The following is a 26,105-nucleotide window of genomic DNA, read 5'->3' on the forward strand; positions in this document are numbered from 1 at the left end:
TCAGGTATTTGCTCTGAAAAATGTATGTGAGAAATACCTAGAAAAAAAAATGGCTTTGTATGTAGCATTCATGGATCTGGAGAAGGCATATGATAGAGTTGATAGAGATGCTCTGTGGAAGGTATTAAGAGTATATGGTGTGGGAGGCAAGTTGCTGGAAGCAGTGAAAATTTTAAACAAGGATGTAAGGCATGTGTATGAGTAGGAAGAGAGGAAAATGATTGGTTCTCAGTGAATGTTGGTTTACAGCAGGGGTGCGTGATGTTTCCATGGTTGTTTAATTTGTTTATGGATGGGGTTGTTCGGGAGGTGAATGCAGGAGTTTTGGAAAGAGGGGCAAGTATGCACTGTGTTGTGGATGAGAGGGCTTGGAAAGAGAGTCAGCTGTTTTTCGCTGATGATACAGGGCTGATGGCTGATTCAGGTGAAAAGCTGCAGAAGCTTGTGACTGAGTTTGGTAAAGTGTGTGAAAGAAGAAAGCTGAGAGTAAATGTGAATAAGTGCAAGGTTATTAGGTACAGTAGAGTTGAGGGACAAGTTAATTGGGAGGTAAGTTTGAATGGTGAAAAACTGGAGGAAGTGAAGTGTTTTAGATATCTGGGAGTGGATTTGGCAGCGGATGGAACCATGGAAGGGGAATTGAGTCATAGGGTGGGAGAGGGGGCAAAAGTTCTGGGAGCATTGAAAAACGTGTGGAAGGCGAGAACATTATCTCGGAAAGCAAAAATGGGTATGTTTGAAGGAATAGTGGTTCCAACAATGTTGTATGGTTGCGAGGCATGGGCTATGGATAGAGTTGTGCGCAGGAGGGTGGATGTGCTGGAAATGAGATGTTTGAGGACAATATGTGGTGTGAGTTGGTTTGATCGAGTAAGTAATAATAGGGTAAGAGAGATGTGTGATAATAAAAAGAGTGTGTTTGAGAGAGCAGAAGAGGGTGTTTTGAAATGGTTTGGTCACATGAAGAGAATGATTGAGGAAAGATTGACCAAGAGGATATATGTGTCAGAGGTGGAGGGAATGAGGAGAAGTGGGAGACCAAATTGGAGGTGGAAAGATGGAGTGAAAAAGATTTTGAGTGATCGGGGCCTGAACATGCAGGAGGGTGAAAGGCGTGCAAGGAATAGAGTGAATTGGAACGATGTGGTATACCGGGGTCGACGTGCTGTCAATGGATTGAACCAGGGCATGTGAAGCGTCTGGGGTAAACCATGGAAAGTTGTGTGGGGCCTGGATGTGGAAAGGGAGCTGTGGTTTTGGTGCATTATTACATGACAGCTAGAGACTGAGTGTGAACGAATGTGGCCTTTGTTGTCTTTTCCTAGCGCTACCTCGCACACATGAGGGGGGAGGAGGTTGTTCTTTCATGTGTGGCGAGGTGGCGATGGGAATGAATAAAGGCAGACAGTATGAATTATGTACATGTGTATATATGTATGTGTCTGTGTGTGTATAGATATGTATATATTGAGATGTATAGGTATGTATATTTGCGTGTGAGGACGTGTATGTATATACATGTGTATGTGGGTGGGTAGGGCCATTCTTTCGTCTGTTTCCTTGTGTTACCTCGCTAATGCGGGAGACAGCGACAAAGCAAAATAATGAAAATAAATAAATATATGTATATATATTATCCCTGGGGATAAGGGAAAAAGAATACTTCCCACGTATTCCCTGCGTGTCATAGAAGGCGACTAAAAGGGGAGGGAGTGGGGGGCTGGAAATCCTCCCTCTCTCGTTTTTTTTAATTTTCCAAAAGAGGGAACAGAGAAGGGACCAGGTGAGGATATTCCCTCAAAGGCCCAGTCCTCTGTTCTTAACGCTACCTAGCTAACGCGGGAAATGGCGAATAGTTTGAAGAAAAAAAATATGTGTATGTATATATTTATTTATTTATTTATTTATTTATTGATTTTGCTTTGTCGCTGTCTCCCGCGTTAGCGAGGTAGCGCAAGGAAACAGACGAAAGAATGGCCCAACCCACCCACATACACATGTATATATGTACACACACAGACATATACATATATACACATGTACATAATTCATACTGTCTGCCTTTATTCATTCCCATCGCCACCTCGCCACACATGGAATAACAACCCCCTCCTCCCCTCATGTGTGCGAGGTAGCGCTAGGAAAAGACAACAAAGGCCCCATTCGTTCACACTCAGTCTCTAGCTGTCATGTAATAATGCACCAAAACCACAGCTCCCTTTCCACATCCAGGCCCCACAGCACTTTCCATGGTTTACCCCAAACGCTTCACATGCCCTGGTTCAATCCATTGACAGCACGTCGACCCCAGTATACCACATCGTTCCAATTCACTCTATTCCTTGCACGCCTTTCACCCTCTTGCATGTTCAGGCCCCGATCACTCAAAATCTTTTTCACTCCATCTTTCCACCTCCAATTTGGTCTCCCACTTCTCCTCATTCCCCCCACCTCTGACATATATCCTCTTGGTCAATCTTTCCTCTCATTCTCTACATGTGACCAAACCATTTCAAAACACCCTCTTCTGCTCTCTCAATCACACTCATTTTATTTCCACACATCTCTCTTACCCTTACATTACTTACTCGATCAAACCACCTCACACCACATATTGTCCTCAAACATCTCATTTCCAGCACATCCACCCTCGTGTGCACAACTCTATCCATAGCCCATGCCTCGCAGCCATACAACATTGTTGGAACCACTATTCCTTCAAACATACCCATTTTTGCTTTCTGAGATAATGCTCTCGACTTCCACACATTCTTCAAGGCTCCCAGAATTTTCGCCCCCTCCCCCAACCTATGATTCACTTCTGCTTCCATGGTTCCATCCGCTGCCAGATCCACTCCCAGATATCTAAAACACTTTACTTCCTCCAGTTTTTCTCTATTCAAACTTAACTCCCAATTGACTTGACCCTCAACCCTACTGTACCTAATAACCTTGCTCTTATTCACATTTACTCTTAACTTTCTTCTTTCACACACTTTACCAAACTCAGTCACCAGCTTCTGCAGTTTCTCACATGAATCAGCCACCAGCGCTGTATCATCAGCGAACAACAACTGACTCACTTCCCAAGCTCTCTCATCCATAACCCACTGCATGCTTGCCCCTCTTTCCAAAACTCTTGCATTCACCTCCCTAACAACCCCATCCATAAACAAGTTAAACAACCATGGAGACATCACACACCCCTGCCGCAAACCTACATTCACTGAGAACCAATCACTTTCCTCTCTTCCTACATGTACACATGCCTTACATCCTCAATGAAAACTTTTCACTGCTTCTAACAACTTGCCTCCCACACCATATATTCTTAATACCTTGCACAGAGCATCTCTATCAACTCTATCATATGCCTTCTCCAGATCCATAAATGCTACATACAAATCCATTTGCTTTTCTGAGTATTTCTCACGTACATTCTTCAAAGCAAACACCTGATCCACACATCCTCTACCACTTCTGAAACCACACTGCTCTTCCCCAATCTGATGCTCTGTACATGCCTTCACCCTCTCAATCAATACCCTCCCATATAATTTCCCAGGAATACTCAACAAACTTGTACCTCTGTAATTTGGGCACTCACTCTAATCCCCTTTGCCTTTGCACAACGGCACTATGCATGCATTCCGCCAATCCTCAGGCACCTCACCATGAGTCATACATACATTAAATAACCTTACCAACCAGTCAACAATACAGTCACCCCCTTTTTTTATAGATTCCACTGCAATACCATCCAAACCTGCTGCCTTGCCGGCTTTCATCTTCCGCAAAGCTTTTACTACTTCTTCTCTGTTTACCAAATCATTTTCCCTAACCCTCTCACTTTGCACACTACCTTGACCAAAACACCCTATATCTGCCACTCTGTCATCAAACACATTCAACAAACCTTCTAAATACTCACTCCATCTCCTCCTCACATCACCACTACTTGTTATCACCTCCCCATTTGCACCCTTCACTGAAGTTCCCATTTGCTCCCTTGTATTATGCACTTTATTTCCCTCCTTCCAGAACATCTTTTTATTTTCCCTAAAATTTAATGATACTCTCTCACCCCAACTCTCATTTGACCTCTTTTTTACCTCTTGCACCTTTCTCATGACCTCCTGTCTCTTTCTCTTATACATCTCCCACTCAATTGCATTTTTTCCCTGCAAAAATCGTCAAAAGGCCTCTCTCTTCTCTTTCACTAATAATCTTACTTCTTCATCCCACCACTCACTACCCTTTCTAATCAACCCACCTCCCACGCTTCTCATGCCACAAGCATCTTTTGCGCACTCCATCACTGATTCCCTGAATACATCCCATATATATATATATATATTTTTTTTTTTTTTATTTTGCTTTGTCGCTGTCTCCCGCGTTTGCGAGGTAGCGCAAGGAAACAGACGAAAGAAATGGCCCAACCCACCCCCATACACATGTATATACATACGTCCACACACGCAAATATACATACATACACAGCTTTCCATGGTTTACCCCAGACGCTTCACATGCCTTGATTCAATCCACTGACAGCACGTCAACCCCGGTATACCACATCGCTCCAATTCACTCTATTCCTTGCCCTCCTTTCACCCTCCTGCATGTTCAGGCCCCGATCACACAAAATCTTTTTCACTCCATCTTTCCACCTCCAATTTGGTCTCCCTCTTCTCCTCGTTCCCTCCACCTCCGACACATATATCCTCTTGGTCAATCTTTCCTCACTCATTCTCTCCATGTGACCAAACCATTTCACAAAACACCCTCTTATGCTCTCTCAACCACGCTCTTTTTATTTCCACACATCTCTCTTACCCTTACGTTACTTACGTTACTTACACTGTACCCAATAACCTTGCTCTTATTCACATTTACTCTCAACTTTCTTCTTTCACACACTTTACCAAACCCATATATATATATATATATATATATATATATATATATATATATATATATATATATATATATATATATATATATATATATATATATCTTTCTTTTTTCTTTCAAACTATTCGCCATTTCCCGCATTAGCGAGGTAGCGTTAAGAACAGAGGACTGGGCCTTTGAGGGAATACCCTCACCTGGCCCAATTCTCTGTTCCTTCTTTTGAAAAAAAAAAAAAAAAAAAAAAAAAAAAAAAGGAGAGGGGAGGATTTCCAGCCCCCCGCTCCCTCCCCTTTTAGTCGCCTTCTACGACACGCAGGGAATACGTGGGAAGTATTCTTAATCCCCTATCCCCAGGGATATATATATATATATACGGTTTGATCGAGTAAGTAACGTATATATATACGTGCGGGAGGGTGGGGGGGGGCGGGGAGTGGAGTGAGTTGGAACGATGTGGTGTGCCGGGGTTGACGTGCTGTCGGTGGATTGAGTCGGGGCGTGTGGGGCGTCTGGGGTGAGCCGTGGGGGGCTGTGTGGGTGTGTATATTTGCGTGTGTGGACGTGTGTATGAGCATGTGTGTGGGGGTGGGTTGGGCCGTTTCTTTCGTCTGTTTCCTTGTGCTGCCTCGCAAACTCGGGAGACAGCAACAAAGCAAAAAAAAAATATATATATATATATATATATATATATATATATATATATATATATATATATATATATATATATATATATATATAATAGGGGAGAAAGAATACTTCCCACGTATTCCCTGCGTGTCGTAGAAGGCGACTAAAAGGGAAGGGAGCGGGGGGCTGGAAATCTTCCCCTCTCATTTTTTTTCAATTTTCCAAAGGAAGGAACAGAGAAGGGGGCCGGGTGAGGATGTTTCCTCAGAGGCCCAGTCCTCTGTTCTTAACGCTACCTCGCTGAGGCGGGAAATGGCGAATAGTATGAAAAAAAAAGAAAAAAAAAAAAAAATATATATATATATATATATATATATATATATATATATATATATATATATATATATATATGAGTTTGGTAAAGTGTGTGAAAGAAGAAAGTTGAGAGTAAATGTGAATAAGAGCAAGGTTATTGGGTACAGTGGGGTTGAGGGTCAAGTCAATTGGGAGGTAAGTTTGAATGGAGAAAAACTGGAGGAAGTAAAGTGTTTTAGATATCTGGAAGTGGATCTGGCAGCGGATGGAACCATGGAAGCGGAAGTGGATCATAATGTGGGGGAGGGGGCGAAAATCCTGGGAGCCTTGAAGAATGTGTGGAAGTCGAGAACATTATCTCGGAAAGCAAAAATGGGTATGTTTGAAGGAATAGTGGTTCCAACGATGTTGTATGGTTGCGGGGCGTGGGCTGTGGATAGAGTTGTGCGCAGGAGGATGGATATGCTGGAAATGAGATGTTTGAGGACATGTGTGGTGTGAAGTGGTTTGATCGAGTAAGTAACGTAAGGGTAAGAGAGATGTGTGGAAATAAAAAGAGTGTGGTTGAGAGAGCAGAAGAGGGTGTTTTGAAATGGTTTGGCACATTGAGAGAATGATTGAGGAAAGATTGACCAAGAGGATATATGTGTCGGAGGTGGAGGGAACAAGGAGAAGAGGGAGACCAAATTGGAGGTGGAAAGATGGAGTGAAAAAGATTTTGTGTGATCGGGGCCTGAACATGCAGGAGGGTGAAAGGAGGGCAAGGAATAGAGTGAATTGGAGCCTTGTGGTATACCGGGGTTGATGTGCTGTCAGTGGATTGAATCAAGGCATGTGAAGCGTCTGGGGTAAACCATGGAAAGCTGTGTAGGTAGGTATATTTGTGTGTGTGGACGTATGTATATACATGTGTATGGGGGGGGGTTTGGCCATTTCTTTCGTCTGTTTCCTTGCGCTACCTCGCAAACGCAGGAGACAGCGACAAAGTATAATAGATAAATATATATATATATATATATATTGATAGAATTGTGCGCAGGAGGGGTGATGTGCTGGAAATGAGATGTTTGAGGACAATATGTGGTGTGAGGTGGTTTGATTGAGTAAGTAATGTAAGGGTAAGAGAGATGTGTGGAAATAAAAAGAGCGTGGTTGAGAGAGCAGAAGAGGGTGTTTTGAAATGGTTTGGGCACATGGAGAGAATGAGTGAGGAAAGATTGACCAAGAGGATATTTCTGTTGGAGGTGGAGGGAATGAGGAGAAGTGGGAGACCAAATTTTAGGTGGAAAGATGGAGTGAAAAAGATTTTGAGTGATCGGGGCCTGAACATGCAGGAGGGTGAAAGGCGGGCAAGGAATAGAGTGATTGGATCGATGTGGTATACCGGGGTTGACGTGCTGTCAGTGGATTGAATCAGGGCATGTGAAGCGTCTGGGGTAAACCATGGAAAGTTGTGTGGGGCCTGGATGTGGAAAGGGAGCTGTGGTTTTGGGCATTATTGCATGACAGCTAGAGATTGAGTGTGAACGAATGGGACCTTTGTTGTCTTTTCCTAGTGCTACCTCGCGATGTGGCGAGGTGGCGATGGGAATGAATAAAGGCAGACAGTGTGAATTGTGTGCATGGGTATATATGTATGTGTCTGTGTGTGTATATATATGTGTACATTGAGATGTATAGGTATGATTATTTGCGTGTGTATATATGATATAATTTACCAGGAATACTCAACAAACTTATACCTCTGTAATTTGAGCACTCACTCTTATTCCCTTTGCCTTTGTACAATGGCACTATGCACGCATTCCGCCAATCCTCAGGCACCTCACCATGAGTCATACATACATTAAATAACCTTACCAACCAGTCAACAATACAGTCACCCCCTTTTTTAATAAATTCCATATATATATATATATATATATATATATATATATATATATATATATATTACTATTATTATTATTATACTTTGTCGCTGTCTCCCGCGTTTGTGAGGTAGCGCAAGGAAACAGACGAAAGAAATGGCCCAACCCAAATTATATGGGAGGGTATTGATTGAGAGGGTGAAGGCATGTACAGAGCATCAGATTGGGGAAGAGCAGTGTGGTTTCAGAAGTGGTAGAGGATATGTGGATCAGGTGTTTGCTTTGAAGAATGTATGTGAGAAATACTTAGAAAAGCAAATGGATTTGTATGTAGCATTTATGGATCTGGAGAAGGCATATGATAGAGTTGATAGAGATGCTCTGTGGAAGGTATTAAGAATATATGGTGTGGGAGGCAAGTTGTTAGAAGCAGTGAAAAGTTTTTATCGAGGATGTAAGGCATGTGTACGTGTAGGAAGAGAGGAAAGTGATTGGTTCTCAGTGAATGTAGGTTTGCGGCAGGGGTGTGTGATGTCTCCATGGTTGTTTAATTTGTTTATGGATGGGGTTGTTAAGGAGGTGAATGCAAGAGTTTTGGGAAGAGAGGCAAGTATGAAGTCTGTTGGGGATGAGAGAGCTTGGGAAGTGAGTCAGTTGTTGTTCGCTGATGATACAGCGCTGGTGGCTGATTCATGTGAGAAACTGCAGAAGCTGGTGACTGAGTTTGGTAAAGTGTGTGAAAGAAGAAAGTTAAGAGTAAATGTGAATAAGAGCAAGGTTATTAGGTACAGTAGGGTTGAGGGTCAAGTCAATTGGGAGGTGAGTTTGAATGGAGAAAAACTGGAGGAAGTGAAGTGTTTTAGATATCTGGGAGTGGATCTGGCAGCAGATGGAACCATGGAAGCGGAAGTGGATCATAGGGTGGGGGAGGGGGCGAAAATTCTGGGAGCCTTGAAGAATGTGTGGAAGTCGAGAACATTATCTCGGAAAGCAAAAATGGGTATGTTTGAAGGAATAGTGGTTCCAACAATGTTGTATGGTTGCGAGGCGTGGGCTATGGATAGAGTTATGCGCAGGAGGATGGATGTGCTGGAAATGAGATGTTTGAGGACAATGTGTGGTGTGAGGTGGTTTGATCGAGTAAGTAACGTAAGGGTAAGAGAGATGTGTGGAAATAAAAAGAGCGTGGTTGAGAGAGCAGAAGAGGGTGTTTTGAAATGGTTTGGGCACATGGAGAGAATGAGTGAGGAAAGATTGACCAAGAGGATATATGTGTCGGAGGTGGAGGGAACGAGGAGAAGAGGGAGACCAAATTGGAGGTGGAAAGATGGAGTGAAAAAGATTTTGTGTGATCGGGGCCTGAACATGCAGGAGGGTGAAAGGAGGGCAAGGAATAGAGTGAATTGGAGCGATGTGGTATACCGGGGTTGACGTGCTGTCAGTGGATTGAATCAGGGCATGTGAAGCGTCTGGGGTAAACCATGGAAAGCTGTGTAGGTATGTATATTTGCGTGTGTGGACGTATGTATATACATGTGTATGGGGGTGGGTTGGGCCATTTCTCTCGTCTGTTTCCTTGCGCTACCTCGCAAACGCGGGAGACAGCGTAAAAAAAAAAAAAAAAAAATATATGATATATAATGTGCTGCGTGTGTATATATATATATATACATGTAATGTGCTTTATATACATGTGTATGTGGGTGGGTTGAGCCATTTCTTTCGTCTGTTTCCTTGCGCTACCTCGCAAATGCGGGAGACAGCGACAAAGCAAAATAAATAAATAAAAAATATATATATGAAATGAAGCTCAAAGGTAAAGGGGAAGAGTGGTTTGGGAATGTCTTGAGATTAAAGTCAGGGGTTAGTGAGAGGACAAGAGCAAGGGAAGGAGTAGCAGTACTCCTGAAACAGGAGTTGTGGGAGTATGTGATAGAATGTAAGAAAGTAAATTCTCGATTGATATGGGTAAAACTGAAAGTTGATGGAGAGAGATGGGTGATTATTGGTGCATATGCACCTGGGCATGAGAAGAAAGATCATGAGAGGCAAGTGTTTTGGGAGCAGCTGAATGAGTGTGTTAGTGGTTTTGATGCACGAGACCAGGTTATAGTGATGGGTGATTTGAATGCAAAGGTGAGTAATGTGGCAGTTGAGGGAATAATTGGTATACATGGGGTGTTCAGTGTTGTAAATGGAAATGGTGAAGAGCTTGTAGATTTATGTGCAGAAAAAGGACTGGTGATTGGGAATACCTGGTTTAAAAAGCGAGATATACATAAGTATACATATGTAAGTAGGAGAGATGGCCGGAGAGCGTTATTGGATTACGTGTTAATTGACAGGCGTGCGAAAGAGAGACTTTTGGAGGTTAATGTGCTGAGAGGTGCAACTGGAGGGATGTCTGATCTTTACCTTGTGGAGGCTAAGGAGAAGATTTGTAGAGGTTTTCAGAAAAGAAGAGTGAATGTTGGAGTGAAGCGGGTGGTGAGAGTAAGTGAGCTTGGGAAGGAGACTTGTGTGAGGAAGTACCAGGAGAGACTGAGTACAGAATGGAAAAAGGTGAGAACAATGGAAGTAAGGGGAGTGGGGGAGGAATGGGATGTATTTAGGGAATCAGTGATGGATTGCGCAAAAGATGCTTGTGGCATGAGAAGAGTGGGAGGTGGGTTGATTAGAAAGGGTAGTGAGTGGTGGGATGAAGAAGTAAGATTATTAGTGAAAGAGAAGAGAGAGGCATTTGGACGATTTTTGCAGGGAAAAATGCAATTGAGTGGGAGATGTATAAAAGAAAGAGACAGGAGGTCAAGAGAAAGGTGCAAGAGGTGAAAAAGAGGGCAAATGAGAGTTGGGGTGAGAGAGTATCATTAAATTTTAGGGAGAATAAAAGATGTTTTGGAAGGAGGTAAATAAAGTGCGTAAGACAAGGGAGCAAATGGGAACTTCAGTGAAGGGCGCAAATGGGGAGGTAATAACAAGTAGTGGTGATGTGAGAAGGAGATGGAGTGAGTATTTTGAAGGTTTGTTGAATGTGTTTGATGATAGGTGTTTTGGTCGAGGTGGTGTGCAAAGTGAGAGGGTTAGGGAAAATGATTTGGTAAACAGAGAAGAGGTAGTAAAAGCTTTGTGGAAGATGAAAGCCGGCAAGGCAGCAGGTTTGGATGGTATTGCAGTGGAATTTATTAAAAAAGGGGGTGACTGTATTGTTGACTGGTTGGTAAGGTTATTTGATGTATGTATGACTCATGGTGAGGTGCCTGAGGATTGGCGGAATGCGTGCATAGTGCCATTGTACAAAGGCAAAGGGGATAAGAGTGAGTGCTCAAATTACAGAGATATAAGTTTGTTGAGTATTCCTGGTAAATTATATGGGAGGGTATTGATTGAGAGGGTGAAGGCATGTACAGAGCATCAGATTGGGGAAGAGCAGTGTGGTTTCAGAAGTGGTAGAGGATGTGTGGATCAGGTGTTTGCTTTGAAGAATGTATGTGAGAAATACTTAGAAAAGCAAATGGATTTGTATGTAGCATTTATGGATCTGTAGAAGGCATATGATAGAGTTGATAGAGATGCTCTGTGGAGGGTATTAAGAATATATGGTGTGGGAGGCAAGTTGTTAGATGCAGTGAAAAGTTTTTATCGAGGATGTAATTCATGTGTACGTGTAGGAAGAGAGGAAATTGATTGGTTCTCAGTGAATGTAGGTTTGCGGCAGGGGTGTGTGATGTCTCCATGGTTGTTTAATTTGTTTATGGATGGGGTTGTTAGGGAGGTGAATGCAAGAGTTTTGGAAAGAGGGGCAAATATGAAGTCTGTTGTGGATGAGAGAGCTTGGGAAGTGAGTCAGTTGTTGTTCGCTGATGATACAGCACTGGTGGCTGATTCATGTGAGAAACTGCAGAAGCTGGTGACTGAGTTTGGTAAAGTGTGTGAAAGAAGAAAGTTAAGAGTAAATGTGAATAAGAGCAAGTTAATTAGGTACAGTAGGGTTGAGGATCAAGTCAATTGGGACGTAAATTTGAATGGAGAAAAACTGGAGGAAGTAAAGTGTTTTAGATCCCTGGGAGTGGATCTGGCAGCGGATGGAACCATGGAAGCGGAAGTGAATCATAGGGTGGGGGAGGGGGCGAAAATCCTGGGAGCCTTGAAGAATGTGTGGAAGTCGAGAACATTATCTCAGAAAGCAAAAATGGGTATGTTTGAAGGAATAGTGGTTCCAACAATGTTGTATGGTTGCGAGGCGTGGGCTATGGATAGAGTTGTGCGCAGGAGGATGGATATGCTGGAAATGAGATGTTTGAGGACAGTGTGTGGTGTGAGGTGGTTTGATCGAGTAGGTAATGTAAGGGTAAGAGAGATGTGTGGAAATAAAAAGAGCGCGGTAGAGAGAGCAGAAGAGGGTGTTTTGAAATGGTTTGGGCACATGGAGAGAATGAGTGAGGAAAGATTGACCAAGAGGATATATGTGTCGGAGGTGGAGGGAACGAGGAGAAGAGGGAGACCAAATTGGAGGTGGAAAGATGGAGTGAAAAAGATTTTGTGTGATCGGGGCCTGAACATGCAGGAGGGTGAAAGGAGGGCAAGGAATAGAGTGAATTGGATCGATGTGGTATACCGGGGTTGACGTGCTGTCAGTGGATTGAATCAGGGCATGTGAAGCGTCTGGGGTAAACCATGGAAAGATGTGTAGGTATGTATATTTGCGTGTGTGGATGTATGTATATACATGTGTATGGGGGTGGGTTGGGCCATTTCTTTCGTCTGTTTCCTTGCGCTACCTCACAAACGCGGGAGACAGCGCCAAAGCAAAAAAAAAAAAAGAAAAGAATATATATATATATATATATATATATATATATATATATATATATATATATATATATATATATATATATTTTATTTATTTATTTTGCTTTGTCGCTGTCTCCTGCGTTAGCGAGGTAGTGCCAAGAAACAGACGAAAGAATGGCCCAACCCACCCAAATACACATGTATATACATACATGTACACACACGCAAGTATACATACCTATATATCTCAATGTATACATATATATATACACACACAGACATATACATATATACACATGTACATAATTCATACTGTATTCCTTTATTCATTCCCATCGCCACCTCGCCACACATGGAATAACAACCCCCTTCCCCCTCATGTGTGCGAGGTTGCGCTAGGAAAGACAACAAAGGCCACATTCGTTCACACTCAGTCTCTAGCTAGGATGCCATTTGGTAAACATGTTTACCAAATGGTGTCCTAGCTTCGTCTCTTCATTTTATATCAACTGACTGTTATATTTCTCTCTTCTGTCTCCCCTGATGATGTGATTATTACACGAAAGTGCACTTGGGAAATTTTCGTGTTTCATTTTCCCTGTTGAATCATAGGAATATTTTGATCACGTGCAAAATTGTGATCTCCAAAATATATACATGTGTATGTGGGTGGGTTGGGCCATTCATTCGTCTGTTTCCTTGCATTACCTCACTAACATGGGAGACGTCTACTAAGTTATTTATTTATGTTAATTATACTTTGTCACTGTCTCCCGCATTAGCAAGGTAGTGCAAGGAAACTAACGAAAGAATGGCCCAACCCTCCACACACACATATATATACATACACGTCCACACATGCACATATACATACCTGTACATCTCAGTGATACATATATATAAACACCCAGACATATGCATATATACACATGTACATAATTCATACTCTCTGCCCTTATTCATTCCCGTCGCCACCCTACCATGCATGAAATGGAACCCCCCCCCCCCCCCCCCCCCCCCCCCCGCGCATGTGCGTGAGGTAGTGCTAGGAAAGACAACAAAGGCCACATTCGTTCACACTCAGTCTCTAGCTGTCATATATAATGCATCGAAACCACAGCTCTCTTGCCACATCGACCCCACAGAACTTTCCATGGTTTACCCCAGACACTTCACATGCCCTGGTTCAATCCATTGACAGCATGTTGACCCCGGTATACCACATCGTTCCAATTCACTCTATTCCTTGCACCCCTTTCGCCCTCCTGCATGTTCAGGCCCCAATCACTCAAAATCTTTTTCACTCTATTTTTCCACCTCCAATTAGGTATAATATAAATAATAAGTGAATATATGTATGCACCTAAATGCCCATACTTGCATATATACATTTTTTTTTTTCATACTGTTCGCCATTTCCCGCATTAGCGAGGTAGCGTTGAGAGCAGAGGACTGGGCCTTTGAGGGAATATGTACATACATGTACATAAACAAATCTATATATACATACATATACATACACATACACAGACATATATGTATATACACATGTACATATTCATACTTACTTGCCTTCATCCATTCATGGCGCTACCCTGTCCTACAGGAAAGGGCATCGCAACAGCCTGCTTCAGTGAAGTAGCCCCAGGAAAACAGACTGAAAAGGCCACATTTGCTTACGCTCAATCTCTAGCTGTTATGTGTAATGCATCAAAACCACTAGAAGGATGTAAGGAAACTGATAATGTTAACAAAAGAGTCCATCATAAAAGGGGGAGGAAGAAATGAGCAGATTAAGCAAACAGGTATAAGGAAACAAATTTTCAATGATTAAAACTAAGATGGAAGATGAAATAATTCTGCCCTTAGTATTATTGATAAAATGGATCATGTTTGGATGACCATATATCAGACCTTTAGATACTGTTTTGTGCAATTCTGTCATATACAGGTTGTATTTCTATCATTTGGCATCCTTGGGGTGTGGTCATTGCTGGACCACAAAAAATGCCAGAGAACCAAAATTGTCCCCTAAAGTCATACACAGTTGGCAATTCAGTCTCAGAATACTCGCACAAAGTCTTTACAGAAGTTCCTTTATCTAATTTTTTCAGTAACTCCACCTTTTCAAGCATAGATAATGATTTATGCTCATTAGCACTAGCACCATCTTCTGCACAATTTGTTCTCTTGGATGACATTCTGAAGGGCTAAAATACAGCTGAAAATAAGAAATTAATTGGACTGTTAATTTTCTCGGCTGCCGTGTAAACTGATAACCAAGGCAGCAGATTCAAAAAGTCCCAGATCACAGAACACCAGATTAGTGAGGTACAACCTGTATTAGCAAATTTGATTCATGTATCAAGACAAAGGAATAAGGTCTCACATCACGATAATCACAGAATGGCTGCTGCAGAGAGTCCCGATAGAAGCCAAGGATTATGGTCAAATGGCCTAGCAATGAAGATAAACTCGAGACTCAGAGTGATCCATGATGATAGCAGAAGGGAGCATTTAGGGGTCAAAGAAACAGAAATAAAAAAGTGTATTTATTTATAGTGGTAGACTCAAAAAATGGAAACTGGAAAAACTAGAAAAAATATATCCCTGCATTAAAGAAATTAGAAAGTAACATATTTGACTTTCTACATTCTCTCTACATTCCATCTCTCCTGATATTTCTTCCCACAAGATCCTTATCCAAGCTGTCTTACTGTCACCACTCTCTTCTTCCCAATATTGTTTCCTCTTTTACAAAAGCCTCTAAAACTCTTCACCCTCGCCTCCACAAGACACCAGAAAACAGTGATCAGGCATCCCATCATCTGCGTTTCTCAGCACATTTACATCCAAAAGTCTCTCTTTTACACATCTATCAATTCATAAGTAATGCACCTGTTTGTATCCCTCTTTTTGAGCAAGTACTCCCAGTCACCAGTCCTTTTTCAGCATACATATCCACAACCTGTTCAGCTGTTCACCATTACCATTCATAACTGAAAACCCCATGAGCTCCAATTATACCCTCAACTGCCACATTACTTACCTTCCCATTTAAATCACGGATGATCAATACTTGATCTCTTACATCAAAACTGCTGACACTTACTGAGCTGCTTTCAAAACTCTCCTCTCTTGATCTTTCTTCTCATGGCCAGGTGTATAAGCACTATTAATCACCCATTTCTCACAATCTTTTTTCAGTTTTACCCACATCAGTCTAGAACTTATTTCCTTACATTCTATTATACTCTTCTACTATTCCTGCTTCAGTAGTGCTACTCCTTCCTCAATTTTTGTTGTCTCAACAACCCCTGACTGTACTCCTAAGACATTTCCAAACCTCGAAGGCTCAGATTGGGGTGTCTAAATGTGTGTGGACGTAACCAAGATGAGAAAAAAGGAGAGATAGGTAGTATGTTTGAGGAAAGGAACCTGGATGTTTTGGCTCTGAGTGAAACGAAGCTCAAGGGTAAAGAGGAAGAGTGGTTTGGGAATGTCTTGGGAGTAAAGTCAGGGGTTAGTGAGAGGACAAGAGCAAGGGAAGGAGTAGCACTACTCCTGAATCAGGAGTTGTGGGAGTATGTGATAGAGTGTAAGAAATTAAATTCTAGATTGATATGGGTACAACTGAAAGTTGTTGGAGAGAGATGGGTGATTATTGGTGCATATGCACCTGGGCATGAGAAGAAAGATCATGAGAGGCAAGTGTTTTGGGAGCAGCTGAATGAGTATGTTAGTGGTTTTGATGCAAAAGACCGGGTTATAGTGATGGGTGATTTGAATGCAAAGGTGAGTAATGTGGCAGTTGAGGGAATAATTGGTATACATGGAGTGTTCAGTGTTGTAAATGGAAATGGTGAAGAGCTTGTATATTTATGTGCTGAAAAAGGACTGGTGATTGGGAATACCTGGTTTAAAAAGCGAGATATACATAAGTATACGTATGTAAGTAGGAGAGATGGCCAGAGAGCGTTATTGAATTATGTGTTAATTGATAGACGCACGAAAGAGAGACTTTTGGATGTTAATGTGCTGAGAGGTGCAACTGGAGGGATGTCTGATCATTATCTTGTGGAGGCGAAAGTGAAGATTTGTGGGGGTTTTCAGAAAAGAAGAGAGAATGTTGGGGTGAAGAGAGTGGTGAGAGTAAGTGAGCTTGGGAAGGAGACTTGTGTGAGGAAGTACCAGGAGAGACTGAGTACAGAATGGAAAAAGGTGAGAACAAAGGAGGTAAGGGGAGTGGGGGAGGAATGGGATGCATTTAGGGAAGCAGTGATGGATTGCGCAAAAGATGCTTGTGGCATGAGAAGCGTGGGAGGTGGGTTGATTAGAAAAGGTAGTGAGTGGTGGGATGAAGAAGTAAGATTATTAGTGAAAGAGAAGAGAGAGGCCTTTTGACGATTTTTGCAGGGAAAAAATGCAATTGAGTGGGAGAGGTATAAAAGAAAGAGGTAGGAGGTCAAGAGAAAGGTGCAAGAGGTGAAAAAGAGGGCAAATGAGAGTTGGGGTGAGAGAATATCATTAAATTTTAGGGAGAATAAAAAGATGTTTTAAAAGGTGGTAAAAAAAGTGTGTAAGACAAGGGAGCAAATGGGAACTTCAGTGAAGGGGGCTAATGGGGAGGGAGGTGATAACAAGTAGTGGTGATGTGAGAAGGAGATGGAGTGAGTATTTTGAAGGTCTGTTGAATGTGTTTGATGATAGAGTGGCAGATATAGGGTGTTTTGGTCGAGGTGGTGTGCAAAGTGAGAGGGTTAGGGAAAATGATTTGGTAAATAGAGAAGAGGTAGTAAAAGCTTTACGGAAGATGAAGGCCGGCAAGGCAGCAGGTTTGGATGGTATTGCAGTGGAATTTATTAAAAAAGGGGGTGACTGTATTGTTGACTGGTTGGTGAGGTTATTTAATGTATGTATGATTCATGGTGAGGTGCCTGAGGATTGGCGGAATGCTTGCATAGTGCCATTGTACAAAGGCAAAGGGGATAAGAGTGAGTGCTCAAATTGCAGAGGTATAAGTTTGTTGAGTATTCGTGGTAAATTATATGGGAGGATATTGATTGAGAGGGTGAAGGCATGTACAGAGCATCAGATTGGGGAAGAGCAGTGTGGTTTCAGAAGTGGTAGAGGATGTGTGGATCAGGTGTTTGCTTTGAAGAATGTATGTGAGAAATACTTAGAAAAACAAATGGATTTGTATGTAGCATTTATGGATCTGGAGAAGGCATATGATAGAGTTGACAGAGATGCTCTGTGGAAGGTATTAAGAATATATGGTGTGGGAGGCAAGTTGTTAGAAGCAGTGAAAAGTTTTTATCGAGGATGTAAGGCATGTGTACATGTAGGAAGAGAGGAAAGTGATTGGTTCTCAGTGAATGTAGGTTTGCGGCAGGGGTGTGTGATGTCTCCATGGTTGTTTAATTTGTTTATGGATGGAGTTGTTAGGGAGGTGAATGCAAGAGTTTTGGAAAGAGGGGCAAGTATGCAGTCTGTTGTGGATGAGAGAGCTTGGGAAGTGAGTCAGTTGTTGTTCGCTGATGATACAGCGCTGGTGGCTGATTCATGTAAGAAACTGCAGAAGCTGGTGACGGAGTATGGTAAAGTGTGTGAAAGAAGAAAGTTAAGAGTAAATGTGAATAAGAGCAAGGTTATTAGGTACAGTAGGGTTGAGGGTCAAGTCAATTGGGAGGTAAGTTTGAATGGAGAAAAACTGGAGGAAGTGAAGTGTTTTAGATACGTGGGAGTGGATCTGGCAGCGGATGGAACCATGGAAGTGGAAGTGAATCATAGGGTTGGGGAGGGGGCGAAAATTCTGGGAGCCTTGAAGAATGTGTGGAAGTCGAGAACATTATCTCGGAAAGCAAAAATGGGTATGTTTGAAGGAATAGTGGTTCCAACAATGTTGTATGGTTGCGAGGTGTGGGCTATGGATAGAGTTGTGTGCAGGAGGGTGGATGTGCTGGAAATGAGATGTTTGAGGACAATATGTGGTGTGAGGTGGTTTGATCGAGTAAGTAATGTAAGGGTGAGAGAGATGTGTGGAAATAAAAAGAGTGTGGTTGAGAGAGCAGAAGAGGGTGTTTTGAAATGGTTTGGTCACATGGAGAGAATGAGTGAGGAAAGATGGACAAAGAGGATATATGTGTCAGAGGTGGAGGGAACGAGGTGAAGTGGGAGACCAAATTTTAGGTGGAAGGATGGAGTGAAAAAGATTTTGAGTGATCAGGGCCTGAACATGCAGGAGGGTGAAAGGCAGGGCAAGGAATAGAGTGAATTGGAACGATGTGGTATACCGGGGTCGACGCGCTGTCAATGGATTGAACCAGGGCATGTGAAGCGTCTGGGGTAAACCATGGAAAGTTGTGTGGGGCCTGGATGTGGAAAGGGAGCTGTGGTTTCGGTGCATTATTACATGACAGCTAGAGATTGAGTGTGAACGAATGGGGCCTTTGATGTCTTTTCCTAGCGCTACCTCGCACACATGAGGGGGGAGGGGGATGTTATTCCATGTGTGGTGGGGTGGCGATGGGAAGAAATATAGGCAGACAGTATGAATTATGTAGATGTGTATATATGTATATGTCTGTGTGTGTATATATATGTGTACATTGAGATGTATAGGTATGTATATTTGCGTGTGTGGGCATGTATGTATATACATGTGTATGTGGGCGGGTTGGGCCATTCTTTCGTCTGTTTCCTTGCGCTACCTCGCTAACGTGGGAGACAGCGACAAAGCAAAATAATAATAATAATAATATAATCTTTCCCTTTACTCTTTAGCTTTGTTTCACCCAGAGCTAGAAGATCCAGATGTCTTTCTTTAAACATACTTCATGTCTCTCCTTTCTTCTGATCTTGGCTAAACACACACATTTAGACACCCCAGCTTGAGCCTTCGAGGAGGATGAGCATTCCTTGCCTTGCTCCTTTTTCTGTTCCCTCTTTTAAAAGTTGAAATACAGGAAGGGGAGTGGGTTCCATCCCCCACTTATGCCTCCTTTAGACACCTACAACATGCAGGAATACAGAGGTGTAATTCTTTTTCCCCAACCCAGGGATGATAGTAATTGTTTAATATTTTGCTTTAGGATTGTAGGAATTTCAATTATGTTAAAGTTAAGAAAATATATCCCAAGTATGAATTGAATTACTTTTGTGTGATATCCATTTTGCTTGTAATGCATTACCATGTTAGTTCAAATAGGGTTTAAGACTGAATGAAAATTGATTGAATCCTTTATATTAATTGATGTTGACTTTAGAGTCATACCAGTATAAGTTTGTGTGTGAAAGAGAATGGTGTAATACTATATATTGATTGTTTAGTGTGCTTCCTCTGCATAAGAGTAATAGTTTTCTGTTCTTACAGGATTCATCGTTGGGAACTTGGGTCTGCTACCAGCCTGTGGCACACTGACACTTGCATATGTAATCCTTCTGGTCACCATCTTTTCAATTTGTGCCATTTCTACCAATGGTGCTGTTGAAGGAGGAGGTGCTTACTGTATCCATTTATAGCTCTATTAACACTTCTTTTTGATTATAATGATTTTATAACTAATTTTAGATTTATCAATTTTTTTTTATGTAAAAAGATATATTGTTGAATGATTCAGTCTTTTCATCTATTATCTGTAACTCCATTCTCATATGTGCTCAGGAGGACAAGTAGTTCCAGCCTCTCATTCCATTTATACATGTCCTCAACCTTTGTCTATTATGGAAAGTGATCAGAGACCTTCATACTAACTTGACACATCTTATTACTGTACAGTATTTCACTGTATTTCTCACACATGCAATCTTTTGTTCCTTTCACTTAGATAATTTTCTCTTCATCAAAGGAGTGTCCCCCCATATGCCAGCCTGAACATCCTGTTCCTTTATGAACCTCATATGTGGTACAGTGTCAGATGCCATCTGGCAGTCCAGGAATACACAACCCAATTTTAAATCCTTATTGTCTAAAACAGAGTTCATCCACTCAACAGTGATAAAAGATATTTGTTATGCATAACCTCCAAACCCATTACCCATGTTATGGCTTGCTTAGGTAGAACATCCTTTACAAAAAATCATCCATTAGATTTCTGATTATCTTTTCCTGTATTTTTGTGTTTTTCAGCCCTTAGTTACTTACTTCATTACTTAGTGAAATTCTGCAGTCCCCTTCTTTAAAGATATGCATAACATTTCCTCTCTTCCACTTCCTTGGTACTACACTCTTTTCATCAATTTTATTATTACCAGTATTACAAGGGGCCTCCCAGGGTGTAGCAATTTGCATTCCTAAGCATGACACATTCATGGGCCACCTAGGGTTGAGCACATAAGTTCAAATCCTGGTTATAGCTGTTGGTCCACAGTCAACCTAGCTGTTCATACCTCTAGGGGTTGGTTGATCAAATGGGTACCTAACTCATGCTAGAGTATATGTTATATTTTGTTATACTTAATTGCTGTTTCCCACATCAGCAAGGTAGCACCAGGAAACAGATGAAGAATGGCCCATCCTCTCATATACATGCATATGTATATATATATTTATTTTATATTCATTATACTTAGTCGCTGTCTCTTGCGTCAGTGAGGTAGTGCAAGGAAACAGACGAAAGAATGGCCCAACCCACCCACATACACATGTATATACATAAATGCCCACACACGCACATGTACGTACCTATACAGTACAATGTATATATACATGTACATACACAAACATATACATATATACACGTGCACATCCACACTTGCTGCCTTCATCCATTCCCTTTGCCACCTTCCCACACATGATATAGCACCCCCTCCCCTGCGCGAGATAGTGCTAGGAAAAGACAACAAAGGCCACATTCGTTCACACTCAGTCTCCAGCTGTCATGTGTAATGCACCGAAACCACAGCTCCCCTTCCACATCCAGGCCCCACAAAACTTTCCACAGTTTACCCCAGATGCTTCACATGCCCTGGTTCAATCCATTGACGGCATGTTGACCCCGGTATACCACATCGTTCCAATTCACTCTGTTCCTTTCATGCCTTTCACTCTCCTGTATATTCAGGCCCCGATCACGTAAAATCTTTTTCACTCCATCCTTCCTCCTCCAATTTGGTCTCCCACTTTTTGTTCCCTCCACCTATGACACATATATCCATCCCCTTTGTCAATCTTTCCTCACTAATTCTCTCTATGTGACCAAACCATTTCAGTATACCCTTTTCTGCTTTCTCAACCATACTGTTTTTATTATCACACATCTCTCTTACCCTTTCATTACTTAATCAAACCACCTCACACCACATATTGTCCTCAAACATTTCATTTCCAACACATCCACCCTCCTCCGCACAACCTTATCTATAGCCCATGCTTCGCAACCATATACCATTGTTGGAACCACTATTCCTTCAAGCATACCCATTTTTGCTCTTTGAGATAACATTCTGGTCTTCCACACATTCTTCAACGCACCCAGAACCTTCGCCCCCTCCCCCATCCTGTGACTCACTTCCGCTTCCATGGTTTCATTCGCTGCCAAATCCACTTCCAGATATCTAAAACACTTAACTTCCTCCAGTTTTTCTCCATTCAAACTTTCCTCCCAGTTAACTTGTCACTCAACCCCACTGAAACTAATAACCTTGCTCTTATTCACATTTACTCTCAGCTTTCCTCTTTCACACACTTTACCAAACTCAGTCACCAACTTCTGCAGTTTTCTCACACGAATCAGCCACCAGCGCTGTATCATCAACGAACAAGTGACTCACATCCCAAGCCCTCTCATCCACAACAGACTGCATACTTGCCACTCTCTCCAAAACTCTTGCATTCATCTCCCTAACAAACCCATCCATAAACAAATTGAAGAACCATGGAGATTAAACGCACCCCTGCCTCAAACCGACATTCTCTGGGAACCATTGACTTTCCTCTCTTCCTACTTGTGCGTATGCCTTACGTCCTTGATAAAAACTTTTCACTGCTTGTAGCGACTTACCTCCCACACCATATACTCTACCTTCCACAAAGCATTTCTATCAACTCTGTCATATGCCTACTCCAGATCCATAAAGGCTACATACAAATCCATCTGTTTTTCTAAGTATTTCTCACATTCTTCAAAGCAAACACCTGGTCCACATATCATCTACCACTTCTGACAACACACTGCTCTTCCCTAATCTGATGCTCTGTACATGCCTTTACCCCCTGTCAATACCCTCCTATATAATTTCCCGGAAATACTCAACAAACTTGTACCTCTGTAATTTGAACACTAATCTTTATCCCCTTTGCACAATGGCACTAGGCATGCATTCTGCCACTCCTCAGGCACGTCACCATTAACCATACATACATTGAATATCCATACCAACCAGTCAACAAAACAGTCACTCCCTTTTTTGATAAATTCCACTGCAATACCATCCAAACCCGCCGCCTTGCCAGCTTTCATCTGCAATGCTTTCACTACCTCTTCTCTGTTCACCAAACCATTCTCCATGACCCTCTCACTTCGCACACCACCTTGACCGTATTTTTATATTTTTTTTATTATACTTTGTTGCTGTCTCCTGTGTTAGCGAGGTAACACAAGGAAACAGATGAAAGAATGGCCCAACCCACCCACATACACATGTATATACATACATGCCCATACACGCATATATACATACCTATACATTTCAACGTATACATATTATTGGAACCACTATTCCTTCAAGCATACCCATTTTTGCTCTCTGAGATAACATTCTGGTCTTCCACACATTCTTCAACGCACCCAGAACCTTCGCCCCCTCCCCCATCCTGTGACTCACTTCCGCTTCCATGGTTTCATTCGCTGCCAAATCCACTTCCAGATATCTAAAACACTTAACTTCCTCCGGTTTTTCTCCATTCAAACTTTCCTCCCAGTTAACTTGTCACTCAACCCCACTGAAACTAATAACTTTGCTCTTATTCACATTTACTCTCAGCTTTCCTCTTTCACACACTTTACCAAACTCAGTCACCAACTTCTGCAGTTTCTCACACGAATCAGCCACCAGTGCTGTATCATCAACGAACAACTGACTCACATCCCAAGCCCTCTTATCCACAACAGACTGCATACTTGCCACTCTCTCCAAAACTCTTGCATTCACCTCCCTAACAAACCCATCCATAAACAAATTGAAGAACCATGGAGATTAAACGCACCCCTGCCTCAAACCGACATTCTCTGGGAACCATTGACTTTCCTCTCTTCCTACTTGTGCATATGCCTTACGTCCTTGATAAAAACTTTTCACTGCTTGTAGCGACTTACCTCCCACACCATATACTCTACCTTCCACAAAGCATTTCTATCAACTCTGTCATATGCCTACTCCAGATCCATAAAGGCTACATACAAATCCATCTGTTTTTCTAAGTATTTCTCACATTCTTCAAAGGAAACACCTGGTCCACATATCATCTACCACTTCTGACAACACACTGCTCTTCCCCAATCTGATGCTCTGTACATGCCTTTACCCCCTGTCAATACCCTCCTATATAATTTCCCGGAAATACTCAACAAACTTATACCTCTGTAATTTGAACACTAATCTTTATCCCCTTTGCACAATGGCACTAGGCATGCATTCTGCCACTCCTCAGGCACTTCACCATTAACCATACATACATTGAATATCCATACCAACCAGTCAACAAAACAGTCACTCCCTTTTTTGATAAATTCCACTGCAATACCATCCAAACCCGCCGCCTTGCCAGCTTTCATCTGCAATGCTTTCACTACCTCTTCTTTGTTCACCAAACCATTCTCCATGACCCTCTCACTTCGCACACCACCTTGACCGTATTTTTATATTTTTTATATTATACTTTGTTGCTGTCTCCTGTGTTAGCGAGGTAACACAAGGAAACAGATGAAAGAATGGCCCAACCCACCCACATACACATGTATATACATACATGCCCATACACGCATATATACATACCTATACATTTCAACGTATACATATTATTGGAACCACTATTCCTTCAAGCATACCCATTTTTGCTCTCTGAGATAACATTCTGGTCTTCCACACATTCTTCAACGCACCCAGAACCTTCGCCCCCTCCCCCATCCTGTGACTCACTTCCGCTTCCATGGTTTCATTCGCTGCCAAATCCACTTCCAGATATCTAAAACACTTAACTTCCTCCGGTTTTTCTCCATTCAAACTTTCCTCCCAGTTAACTTGTCACTCAACCCCACTGAAACTAATAACTTTGCTCTTATTCACATTTACTCTCAGCTTTCCTCTTTCACACACTTTACCAAACTCAGTCACCAACTTCTGCAGTTTCTCACACGAATCAGCCACCAGTGCTGTATCATCAACGAACAACTGACTCACATCCCAAGCCCTCTCATCCACAACAGACTGCATACTTGCCACTCTCTCCAAAACTCTTGCATTCACCTCCCTAACAAACCCATCCATAAACAAATTGAAGAACCATGGAGATTAAACGCACCCCTGCCTCAAACCGACATTCTCTGGGAACCATTGACTTTCCTCTCTTCCTACTTGTGCATATGCCTTACGTCCTTGATAAAAACTTTTCACTGCCTGTAGCGACTTACCTCCCACACCATATACTCTACCTTCCACAAAGCATTTCTATCAACTCTGTCATATGCCTACTCCAGATCCATAAAGGCTACATACAAATCCATCTGTTTTTCTAAGTATTTCTCACATTCTTCAAAGGAAACACCTGGTCCACATATCATCTACCACTTCTGACAACACACTGCTCTTCCCCAATCTGATGCTCTGTACATGCCTTTACCCCCTGTCAATACCCTCCTATATAATTTCCCGGAAATACTCAACAAACTTATACCTCTGTAATTTGAACACTAATCTTTATCCCCTTTGCACAATGGCACTAGGCATGCATTCTGCCACTCCTCAGGCACTTCACCATTAACCATACATACATTGAATATCCATACCAACCAGTCAACAAAACAGTCACTCCCTTTTTTGATAAATTCCACTGCAATACCATCCAAACCCGCCGCCTTGCCAGCTTTCATCTGCAATGCTTTCACTACCTCTTCTTTGTTCACCAAACCATTCTCCATGACCCTCTCACTTCGCACACCACCTTGACCGTATTTTTATATTTTTTATATTATACTTTGTTGCTGTCTCCTGTGTTAGCGAGGTAACACGAGGAAACAGATGAAAGAATGGCCCAACCCACCCACATACACATGTATATACATACATGCCCATACACGCATATATACATACCTATACATTTCAACGTATACATATTCATACACAGACATATACATGTATACACATGTACATATTCATACTTGCTGCCTTCATCCATTTCCATCGCCACCCAGCCTCACATGAAATGGCACCCCCCCCTCTCCACACGTGTGTGCGAGGTAGCACTAGGAAAAGACAACAAAGGCCACATTTGTTCACACTCAGTCTCTAGCTATCATGTGTAATGCACTGACACCACACTTCCCTTTCCACATCTAGGCCCCACAAAACTTTCATTGGTTTACCCCAGAC

At 42.1% G+C, this 26,105-nt stretch overlaps 1 protein-coding gene across 1 annotated transcript in view; it reads left to right on the forward strand.

Annotated features, from left to right (window-relative positions):
• The window catches only part of LOC139755173 (solute carrier family 12 member 9), a 290,342-nt gene that overhangs the window by 37,247 nt on the left and 226,990 nt on the right, over positions 1 to 26,105 (forward strand). Inside the window, exon 3 of the mRNA XM_071673343.1 lies at positions 19,891 to 20,025. Within this exon, the coding sequence (XP_071529444.1) occupies positions 19,891 to 20,025 (135 nt within the window). The remainder of the gene's footprint in view (positions 1 to 19,890; positions 20,026 to 26,105) is intronic.

Source organism: Panulirus ornatus, chromosome 18 (assembly GCF_036320965.1).
Source record: "Panulirus ornatus isolate Po-2019 chromosome 18, ASM3632096v1, whole genome shotgun sequence".
In the NCBI taxonomy this organism is placed as follows: Eukaryota; Metazoa; Arthropoda; class Malacostraca; order Decapoda; family Palinuridae; genus Panulirus; species Panulirus ornatus.